The 12,018-nt window shown below is 45.6% G+C and overlaps 1 protein-coding gene across 1 annotated transcript in view; it reads right to left on the reverse strand.

Moving 5' to 3' along the window:
- Nucleotides 1–6,944, reverse strand: part of IPO9 (importin 9) — a 182,091-nt gene extending 175,147 nt beyond the window's left edge. Inside the window, 2 exon segments of the mRNA XM_034768831.1 lie at nt 6,654–6,824; nt 6,827–6,944. Coding sequence (XP_034624722.1) covers nt 6,654–6,824; nt 6,827–6,932 — 277 coding nt within the window. The 5' untranslated portion in view covers nt 6,933–6,944.
- Between the last annotated feature and the right edge of the window lie 5,074 nt (nt 6,945–12,018).

Consider the following 12,018-nt stretch of genomic DNA (forward strand, 5'->3'; position numbering starts at 1 on the left):
CCTCAGTGGAAGACACTCAATTCCACACAAAAAGCATCACATTCTTTGGAAAAAAAATGTAAGGGGCATATAATACATTTGCTGCCCACTAGGTGGGTGCACTACTCCCACAGGGGTAACAAATACTTAGCTACCCTAAACAAAAAAGTATTACAAGAAACTATGGCTTTAAATTAAAAGAACCATTTGCAGGCAGCCATTTGAACAGCAGAGAACAAGTCCATAAGCTCAGATCTGGGTAAACTGGTGCCAACTATTAATGGCTTCTCCCAGTGTTAAGAGAGAGAGACACAAACATGAAAGAGGTTTAAGTGCTGTTCGTCCTACTGCATTTCAAAATTCATTTCCTTAAATTTGTGAGCTATCTAAAATCCCTGTTCCCAGTAATAGTACTAGACACTATGGGATAAATGTTTCTTGAATTCAAGGATATACTCGTAGGGCTGGTCTACACTACACAACACCACACCACACCATAAGGCAGCTTACATCAACTTAATTATGTCTACACTACAGCCTTTCTCCCGCCAATGTAAGTGCTCTACTACACCGACATCATACATCCCGAGCCTCTCCTGGAGATGAAGTTATGTTGGTGTAGTTAAGGCGACATAGTGTATGTGTAGATACAGGAGCCATGACACTGACAAGAAAGCCAGGCAGCTAGAGCCCATCTGCCCCCCCCCCCGCTTCCCTGGAGAGCTGGACCCCGCTCCCAGCAGGGAGCCGGGGCGAAAATGGACCCTGCTCTAAGAGGCGAGAAGCCCAGGCAGCTGCACCCCACTGGCCCCAAGCCATGAAACTGAAATGGCTGCCTAGTGGGGACTGGGTGGGGGCTGAGAAGCCCTGGGAGGCTTCCCTCCACCCTCCCACGGCTCCCAACTGGGAATGGGGAGGTGAGAAGCCATGGGCAGCTCCCCGCCCTCCCCGTCCTGGTGAGGATGCGCACCACCCACCCAAGGAGGGTAGCGTGGACATGCACCTCCGCAGTAATACTGCAGTAGCTGTAAATTGACCTCACATAGGTCGACTTACCTTTCTAGTGTAGATATATCCATAGTAACATAGAGCTTACTCTGTATGCACATGTACCAAAGCAGTTCTGTCAGAAAACTGTGGGCCATGAACACACTAAACTACGAAGCACAAGTTATGCAACAAAAACAATGCCATGCAATCTCTGTACCTGCTTTGCTTGGTATAGATAGCCCCCAAGTTGTAGCTTGGGAATCTTAGAGTTCTAAAGCATCAAACGGTAAAGTTCAGATGAACATCACAACCTCAGGAAAAGAGGATATTGGAAGAACATTTACAAGACTCTTGAACACAATACTCTAACCTGGGATATATAATCCAAAATTCAATTCTTGAAAGGTTTATGCATATCAGTTATACACTACATTTACAGACGATTATGCAGGTCAGCTCATGCAACAAGTGATTTGATATAAAGATAAAGGTTCAAATTTAAAAACAATATAAAGTGTCACAAATAAAGCAGAACTGACAGGGTCTTCTAATATATCCTCCTGTTCCAAAAAAATCAAAAACTGATCACAGTTTTAAGTTTGCTGACGTACAAAACCCACCAAGGTAAAAGCAAGGATATCGCCTGTAAAAGTAACCATATTTTGCACATCAGAACACCCTATACATCACAATGGCCAATAACTCAGGGACTCCAATGCCACCAGAAACCACCATACATACATAACATAAAAATCTGTGCAGACACCACAGTTCTCTAAATCATAAAAATGTAAAACTATCATGCCAATCTTGATAAACAAGGTTATTTCCTTTATTATTAAAAATGAGATTGGCATTAGAGTTTTGCATTAGAATAAGTAAAAGGAACATGATGAATACATTTTTACCTCTTATAATTCAAGGTGTAAATTATTTTCTGGAAGAGGTGTAGTATGTGCGCCAGAGCCTGTGGTCACTTCCACAGAGATACTGCTCTAGCAGAGACCATCTCCAGTAGAAAAAGGCACTTAGAGAACAAAATACGCTTTCCCCATTATTTATTCATACTATAGAATCATCTAAAGCAGGGGTGGCCAACCTGTGGCTCCGGAGCCACATGCGGCTCTTCAGACATTAATATGCGGCTCCTTGTATAGGCACCAACTCTGGGGCTGGAGCTACAGGTGCCAACTTTCCAATGTGCCAGGGGGTGCTCGCTGCTCAACCCCTGGCTCTGCCGCAGGCCCTGCCCCCACTCCACCCCTTCCAGCCCTCTCCCCTGAGCCTGCCATGCCCTCACTCCTGCACGGCATGAAACAGCTGATCCGGAGGCGCAGAGAGTGAGGGGGAGGCAGTGGGAGCGGGGAGGGGGGAAAGGAGGAAGGCTGCTGATGTATTACTGTGGTTCTTTGGCAATGTACATTGGTAAATTCTGGCTCCTTCTCAGGCTCAGGTTGGCCAGCCCTGATCTAAAGGCTTCAACTGGTATCAGGGCCACATTGTGCTAGGTATTGTATATACATACTGTGAGGCAGCCCTTGCCATGAGGAGTTTTCAATCTAACTAGACAAGAGTCAGACAAGGGGAGAAAGAGAAGTATTACCATCATCTTACAGATGGGGAAACACAGCAGTGGCACACTCAGATCAGGAGCAGTGGGGTAGTTCTGCTACCTTCTCTGCCTCCTGCCGGACTCTTTCCACCAGTGCTATGAAAAGCAGGTAAAAGGGAGGACTGTGATAGCTGTCCCTGTGCCAAAGAACCTGCTGTTCTTCTGAGAGGCTCATGTCCAGCGAGATCTCTATTGGACCTGGGTTCTGCAGAGGAGGGGAGTCAGCTTCCCCTAAGCCATTTATGGGGGGCAGGTATTATTCTGCGAATACTATGAAGGGAGAGTAATACTTTGGGGGAGCCGGAATGGGAGGGATCAAGATGGCTGCCCTAACTCTCAGCTATCTCCCTGTACTGCCCACGCTGCAGCCCCTATGCCAGTGGAAACCAAACTCTTTCCCCACAAGCCCCCTCAAGATCTAGACTAGCTTCAGACTGGCAAACTGACTCAGGAGCAGGACTAGGAGTCCCACTACTGGCCCATCTACAGCTGTTATTATCCTCCTTCTCCGCTCACCTTGCCTCCTGCTTTTCATCTGAAGTAATGGAGTCAGACAGGGAGGAGGTGAATGGCAGCTTCAGGCAGGTTAGAAGCAAAGCTGTCAGCTTGTTTGTCTGATAGAGACCCAGTGCTAGGTAACAGGGACCTTGCTCTGGCTAAAATGACAATCCTTCATTTGGGCTGGAGCAGGACTTTGCAAGGGAGGGGAGCCATGAGGGGTGTTTAAGAGGGGGTAATGAGGAATAATACTTTGGGAGAAAGAGTGTAAATCTGATGCAGACATGACCACTCCAACCCCTTTACATGCATTCTATAGGATTGCTCCCCAAGTCCCACCACTTACTCACCTCTGCCTTCTGTAATTGTCTAAGCATGCATGCACAGAACAGATGATATCACTGGCTATCTACAGGGTGGTTTTGGAATAAAGCACAGCACAGGAGAGCAAAAGTCACTGCCAAAAGATACTCGAGGTGCCCAAGGTGAAAATAAGTGAAGTTCTACTGAATAAGCTGCAATAGTTCCACTTATCTCATTCCAGCTCTTTTTGGAGCAATATAATGTTGTTTGAGCCTTACGAGAAGCATACCATTTTCAGAGGACTAACTGATGTTCTTAATGACAAGTGTCTGAAAATTGAACTAGAAACACACAGAATTTCAAAAAAGGAACAATTTAAAAAAATCTTTTTAAAAAGAATGATTACTTTCTTTACAGTAACTGTGGTTCTTTGAGGTGTTTTGTCCATATGGATACAGTTAAAGCATGCAAGCACACCACATGAGACTGGAATCTTTTGACCAGCAATGTCTTTTGGGGCCCCATCTGCATCTTGCATATTCTTGTATCCCCCTCCAACCCCAATGGTACGTAGGGCAGAGCAGCCCCAAACGCCTCAATTCCATTATTCAGGGTATGTCTACACTACAGCAGCACAGCTATGGCAATGCAGCTGTACCGCTGTAGAGCAGACACTTCCTACATCAACAGAAAGGGTTTTTCCATCAATGAAGTTAATTCACCTCTCCAAGAGATTGTAGCTAAGTCAAATAAATAATTCTTCCGTCGCCCTAGCTACATCTACGCTGGGGGTTAGATCAATCTAACTACATTGCACATAGTATGAAATTTTTCACAGCCCTAAGCAACAAAGCTAGATTGATCTAATTTTTAAGCGCACAACAGGTCTAATTCAGAATCCCAGCATATCTGAACTCTGAGGAAGTGGCAATGGAGGGAGCACATTGGGATCCATACAGACAAAATATCTTGAAGAACCACATTGACCATTCTTTCTTCTTTGAGTCTTTGGCTGTGTGATTCCCTCTTATGACTAGTTCGTAATTCCCAGATTAATACAAAGGTCTGAGAAATCCTACCTAACTATACCTAGCTAAATAAGGATCTAAGAACAGGTCTTAGATACAGCATCTGATCTAGACACCAAATCTAGGCCACAAAGCTTGATAAAGGTATGGGCTAAGCTCAAAGTGGTTGCCCTGATACAGGAATAGTTGTCAGGTATGCTGAGGAGGTTGCCTGGGCTCTAATTGAGTGCCCTGATGCTTGAAGGAAGGAGCATATATGCTGCTAGTTGATAAATTGTGATCTGCTATGTGTTCCACTTGGGTTTGAGTGTGAGTTAAGAAAAATGGGGAGGTTGATAGTTTTGTTTAAAGTAAAATAGGACACCACCTTGGTGAGGAATTCAGTACCATCTTATCCATGTGGAAGACAATGGGGGGGGGGGAAATGGGAGGATGTCAGTCATTAGTGCTTTAGTCTCACTAACTCTCCTGCCGGAGGCAATAGCCACCAGTTCCACAGTTTTGAATGTGAGATGGTGAGGAAAGCACTTAGATAAGGAGTGTAAAGATGGATTCCATAAGGTCCATAAGAAATACACAAGTTCTCCATAATCAAACATCTGTAGAGCCAAAAGAGAGTTCCTACAGCATTAGGTGCACTGGCCTCTACCACTGGAGCTAAGGGAAGTGCTCTACCTGTCAGTTTACAGAGAAGGACCTTTATATTCCTTCAGACAGTCAATAAAGGACAACGTGCTCACAGAAAACACATACTATGTTAACCTGTGCCCACTAAAATCAATGACTGCCAGTGAAAGCAATAGAAGTAGGACTGACCACAAAGGTATCCACAACAGGAACAATTAATAAATCTGGTTAACTACAATCCTACACCATCACCTGCCATACTGCCAGTGCATGAGGTTTCAAGGAGATTAAGCTATATAGAGAATATCAAGGAATAGCAACAAGATATTTATGATAATGAAAGAGAAAAGACAGTAAAGTCAAATGTTCTCCTTAGCCTTCAATGTTAATTGGCAATTTTCCAGGCAAACTCTCTGGTTCCAAAATCAACTATGGAAAAGCCGATGTATGTCAGTAGAGTAATGCTTTGGAAAAAGTTGTGTTTATACTTGACATTGATTGCACCTATACAAATATTTAATTCCAATACGTCTACTAGTTCTGTACTGAAGCCTAAGACCTTGGTACAACAAACACTTTTTATATTAAAAACTAACAGATTTATTTGAACATAAGCTTTTGTGGGTAAAAACCCACTTCTTCGGACGCATGGAGTAAAAATTACAGAACAGGCATAAATTGCCACGGGACTTCCTTTTTTTGGGGGGGGGGGTGGATACAGACTAACACAGCTACCCCTCTGATACTTTTTATATATTGTTTTATTTTTAAACATTACATGAAAGTCGCAAGTGATGGGGCTATCCTTTTTGGAAAATCCAGGCTAGTAAGAAAAATACAAGTAAACCATAAGAGCTACACTTTCCTTTTCTTAATTTCATTACTCCTAGTTTACACCCTGTCAGACAATGCAAAACCAAGAATGCTAATTACACCACTTAAATATTTAAAGACTTAACATGTCTCTTTAGTCAAGCTCCACACATTTAGCTTTTACTATTCCCTCTTAAATTAATACTTCCAGCCAGTTTAACCCTTTGTTCTTTGTGTGTCCCAAGCCATACAGAGTTGCATAAAGGAAAAAAATATGCACTTGTAGATGAGATTTGGGGGAGGGGAAACATAGCTTAGAGCAAACTCCTCAGAGCAACTCAGGGAAAAACAACAGAGCACCCCACTTCTCAACGGCCAGGAGGCTCTGCATATGGGAAAAAAGATCGGAAACCCCTTTTCCCTCCCAGCAGATGACACAGACTAGCCAGAACTTTATACAAAAGACGGAGGCTCCAGGCGGGGCCAAGGGGAAGCGCTGCATGAAGAGGGAGTAGGGAGCCTGGGCTCTCCGTTGGGGTCCCCACCCGCTGGTCACGCCTGCCTAGGTGATGGGCACATCCCCGAATAGGAACCGCCTGGGCGAAGAGGGGGGCTCCCGGAGGGACAGCGCTCCGGGCTCTGACTGTGGCCCTGGGAAGCAGGTCGGTGAATAGGGGCGGAGGCAGCCCGGAGACGGGGGCCCGGCCCTGGCTGCCCCTCACCGTGCGGAGTCTCCCCTTGGGCCGGCAGCCGCCTGCGGCCGTGCAGGGGGTCTGTACTGCAAGGCAAAGGCCTGGACTCACCCTCGGTCACCTCCAGCACCTTCACCTGCTCCTCTGCGGCCGCACGCACGCCCTGCACCGGACACAGGATGCCGGTCAACGTCTCCACCAGCGCCTCCTTCAGGCCCTGCGCCACCAGCCCCGCGCCCGCCATCCCGCCACCGCTCCGGCCAGCAGTCTCCACAGTACGTCCGCCGCGCGCGCCAAACGCACACACGTCACGCAACGACGGCACGCGGCGCCTCCGAGGGAAGATGGGAGCCGCGCACAGCGCCCCCGCAGGCCGGCGGGGAACTGCATGTGTGAGGCTCTGGGGCCGTGAGCGGGGAGTTCTGGGGCGGGTACAATCCGCACTCGTCCCCGTGTGCGGTGTGCCTGTGCATGACGTGCTCTGTGAGCGGTGCCCGCAGAAGCCTGAGCAGGGGCATCGTCTCAGCTGTGCAACCCTCACTTTCTTAAAACCTTATTTTTCTTCACGTCATATTTTATTTTTTTCAAAAACAATTGAACAAATAGAAATTGTACCACGTTGACCCCCAACCTAGGTTGTCAGATTTGCCCTTTTGATCAACCCTACAAACTTCTGCCACTGAAGCTAAGACAAGAATTGGTAGCAGTAGAAGACGGTTACCCTCTGTGTGAACCTGCTACTTTTCCAAGGGGGTTTCATAGATAATTTGCTGACAGCAGTGGAATATTAAACCCCCTACTCCAAATCATAGAGGCACTAGACCTTCTCACTAAAATAGTTGTAAGATATTTTTTTAACATGGGCAAAACAATGTATTTTCCCCTAACCTCAGTCTCAGGAGCAGATGAACTGGATAGTTCAGAAATTCTTATCTTTGAATGTTGTTTTGATTGTAGCCAAAATGTTCTAGTTAAATGGTCTCAACTAGTCACCAACTTTTCTTTAAATGTAGTAATGCTGAAGGAGTCATTTCTATTTTGCTATTCTCAGTTTTGTATTGTCTTGTAATAGGGTTTTCTTTAAATCTATACACTTAACTGAGTGACTGGTTAATCTGTTAGCTGACTGGCTAGCAGTGATTTCAGCAGAGGAAGAGTCTGCATGGATTCCAACTGATGATTCCTACAAGCAAGTGAAGGAAAGATGTTGTTTTAGACTCAGTAGACTGTATAGATCTTCAGAGTAGCAGCCGTGTTAGTCTGTATCCGCTTATGCTCTAATAAATTTGTTAGTCTCTAAGGTGCCACAAGTACTCCTGTTTTGTATAGATCTTGGTGATCAAAGACTCTGAGACTTAGGTGAACAAAACCTAAGCTTTTGGGAATTCTCAGTTTCTTCTTACTGTATTTCTTTCTGTGGGGACTGACTCTACAACCATTTCTGTTCCTTCACATGGGGGCTCATCTGGGAAAGCGTTGTCCCTAGTGAATGTTGTACGCACTCTGATAAGGAAATTCTATGTATATGCCCATATAATATGCTAACAAATCTGTCTAAGTTCAAGGTGGCCGTCACTGAGAAACTGGTGCACATGGAGCTGGTCCAGATGACTGCCAAGAACGACTCCATCAAGTTAAATGAAAAACCCTACCCCTTGACTCATCCATCCGTGTGCATGACGGTCCCCCGAAGGGCAACCCTGACTGTTGATGGGACACAGCTCCACCATACTCGGCCAATGACGGGTAACCTAACATGGGATCTGGAATGACACTACAGCAGTAAGTATCTAGAGGGTCTTCTGGCCCTGCAGGCGAAGATTGAGGAGTTGATGGCTGAGGCCCAGAGACACATTGGGGAAGGCCGTCTGAGGTACACTCAGAAAGGGGAGACCGTGGACCAGGTCTGTGTTAAGTACTCTGTGGCATGGAATCAGATAGTGGAGGTTAAATCAATAATTATGGGCAATGCCATCTCAGGTGACGAGATCCCCTGGGGATGGATCTGGGTGCTATTCTGCCAAATTATGTGGGGAGTGTCCATCCTAACATTCCTGATAGTGTTGATACTTTACCGGCAATTCTGAAGTAAGCTGAAAACGTTAAAATTGTTATATTTGACCTGGTGGGTTAGGGAACCCTAGGGTCAAGAGGAGGGACTGAAGGTTATGATTATGATTATCCTATTCATATGCATATATCATCTTTGTATCTGAAGTTGGAAATATTATCTATGTACCTATTACAACTGTCTTTACACCTGGGGAACGCCCACCAGACAAAATGCAGTCAGGCTGGATGGGCTATTAAAGGGAACAATAGGCCTTTGAAGATGCTAATCTCCCACCTTCCTGGGATGCTGCAAACAACTTTTGGCTGCTTTGGCACTGTAGGGCCATGTGCTCATGTCACCTGGTACTGGACTTCATCTTGGACTACTAGTATTTTTCCACTAATAGTGGGTGGGGATCAAACAGGGAAACAAGGGATTCCTGCCATATGTAAATTCTATTTAAGACAAGGAAGTGAGTTAATCGGAGTTCCTTCTTCACTGAATCCCCGCCCAGGATGACTGCTGGAAAAAGACTATGTCCACACTTGCCATTAAAAGTGCAAAATGTCCCTTTTTTGCACTAAAACTGTGGGAGTGTCTACACCTGTTAATGACTTTTTGTGGTGAAACTCAGATACTCACTGCAAAAAGAAAACCACCTTCACGAGAGGCATAGTTCTTTCCGCTGTTCTTTTTGTGCTGTTGTGAAAGTGAAGACACGTTCTACCTATGTAAACATCTTTTGGCTTCTGGAGGATATCCCACAAGTCCAAAAGTGACCACTCTGGCCAGCACCTCCAATGTTCTGATGCCAGGTAAACTGGTGTCCGCCACTCCCCCTGTAAGCCCCAGGAAGTTTGAAACTCCCTTTCCCTTTGTGTGTAGATGTGGTGGGAAAGCAGCCAGACAGCAGGGTTTAAAAAAAAACAAAAATGCCATGAAAGAAAGAAATAAGGAAGTAATGGGGCTGCTGGGACATGAAGCAGTGCATCGCGAGGCACTGAGCAGGGACCCAGAATGCCTTCTGCTCACCCCCGCTTCCCACAAGATCTATTAAGAGAGCTGCACTGTGGGTTAGCTGCCCTACAGCGCTGCTCTCATCGGTGATGGAAGTTCTGCTAATATAAACACTCTCTGATGCCTGAGGAATTAAGCAAGTACACAAACCAGTGCTTTTCTTTTACAGGTTCCCTATCACCGGTGAAACTTACAGCGCAAAAACTCTGTAAGTGTAGACATACCTTAAGAACCAAGGACAAAAAACAGGGGGAAAGAGCTGAGCCCAGGCTAGAAAAAGTCTGTGAAAGAAATGCCTAAAACAAAAACTGCAATGTAAGCTTAAGACACAAAAGGAACTGGTTACAAGTAGTAATTTTTTACCCTAAATGTTGTTTTATCATAGAAGATTAGGGTTGGAAGAGACATCAGGAGGTCATCTAGTCCAAACACCTGCTCAAAGCAGGACCAACTCCAACTAAATCATCCCAGCCAGGGCTTTGTCAAGCCAGGCCTTAAAAACCACTAAGAATATAAATTCCACCACCTTCCTGGGTAACCCATTCCAATGCTTCACCACCCTCCTGGTGAAACAGAATTTCCTAATATCCAACCTGGATCTCCCCCACTGCAACTTGAGACCATTGCTTCTTGTTCTGTCATCTGCCACCACTGATAACAGTCTAGCTCCATCCTCTTTGGAACCCCCCCTTCAGGTAGTTGAAGCTTGCTATCAAATCCCCCATTACTCTTCTCTTCTGGAGACTAAATAAGCCCAGTTCCCTCAGCCTCTCCTCGTAAGTCATGTGCCCCAGCTCCCTAATCATTTTCATTGCCCTCCGCTGGACTCTCTCCAATTTGTCCACATCTTTTCTGTATTGGGGGGGCCCGAAACTGGATGTAATACGTCAGATGTAATCACTTCCCTCTATCTGCTGGCAGTGCTCCTACTAATGCAGCCCAATATGCAGTTAGCCTTCTTGGCAACAAGGGCACACAATTGACTCATATCCAGCTTCTCAATCACTGTAATCCCGGGGTTCTTTCCTGCAGAACTGCCTCTTAGCCAGTCGGTCCTCAGCCTGTAGCAGTGGATGGGATTCTTCCATCCTAAGTGCAGGACACTGCACTTATCCTTGTTAAACCTCATCAGATTTCTTTTGGCCCAATCCTCCAATTTGTCTAGGTCACTCTGGACCCTATCACTACCCTCTAGCATATCTACCTCTCCCCCCTGCCTAGTGTCATCCGCGAACTTGCTGAAGGTACAATCCATCCCATCATCCAAATCATGAATAAAGGTGTTGAACAAAACTGGCTCCAGGACCGACCCCTTGGGCACTCTGCTGCCAACTAGACATTGAGCCATTGATCTCTACCCGTTGAACCCGTCGATCTAGCCTGCTTTCTATCCACCATATAGTCCATTCATCCAATCCATACTTCTTTATACTTCCCCATACACAGAATACTGTGGGAGACCGTATCAAAAGCTTTGCTAAAGTCAAGATAGATCACATCCACCGCTTTCTCCATATCCACAAAGCCAGTTATCTCATCATAGAAGGCAATCAGGTTAGTCAGGCATGACTTGCCCTTGGTGAATCCATGCTGACAGTTCCTGATCACCTTCCTGTCCTCCAAGTGCTTCAAAATGGATTCCTTGAGGACCCGCTCCATGATTTTGCCGAGGACTGAAGCGAGGCTGACTGGTCTGTAGTTCCCCGGATTCTCCTTCTTCCCTTTTTTAAAGATGTGATTGTATTTGCTCGGTAATCTGCTTTAATCTGTTTGCTATCACTTTAAAATCTACCTTTTATAGTTAATACATTTTTGTTTTCTCTAAACCCACATTGTAAAATTCATATCTTGGGGGGTGGGGGAGGGGAAAGCTGGGCATATCTTCCTTCATATTGAAGGAGGTGGCGAATTTCAGTTAGCTTACGCTGTACATTTTTTTGTGCAGCGCAAGACAATACAATTTTGGGTTTACACTCCAGAGGAGGAGTGCACTTATGTGCTGGGCAATTCCCTAGCTAAATCTTTCCATGCAAAACTAATCTCAGTGTCTGTATCTTTCTGCAGCTGGGTGTGTCCCCACTTGTGTGTGTTCTGAAGAAGGCTTAAGGGCCTGGCTCAGCAGAACAGTGTAAGGGATCCCAGGCTGGTGAAACAGGCAGGCTCAGTGGTACCCCAGTATATCAGGGGGCACCTCAAAGTGGGGGATAACCCATTACAGCCTCATCAGAGCCAGGGATATCGTTAGTGGTACATATTTGAGTTCAGTCAGTCAAGAAGGTCCTCAGATACAGCCAGTCCAGTAAATAGCTGATTTTAATGTTCAAATTTTTCTAAAACCCAGTTTCATTGGTAAAGAATCTTGAAAATTCTTATGTGTGATGGGGCTGTGCTACCCACACTAGCTGT

Source organism: Trachemys scripta, chromosome 4 (assembly GCF_013100865.1).
Source record: "Trachemys scripta elegans isolate TJP31775 chromosome 4, CAS_Tse_1.0, whole genome shotgun sequence".
Taxonomy (NCBI): domain Eukaryota; kingdom Metazoa; phylum Chordata; order Testudines; family Emydidae; genus Trachemys; species Trachemys scripta.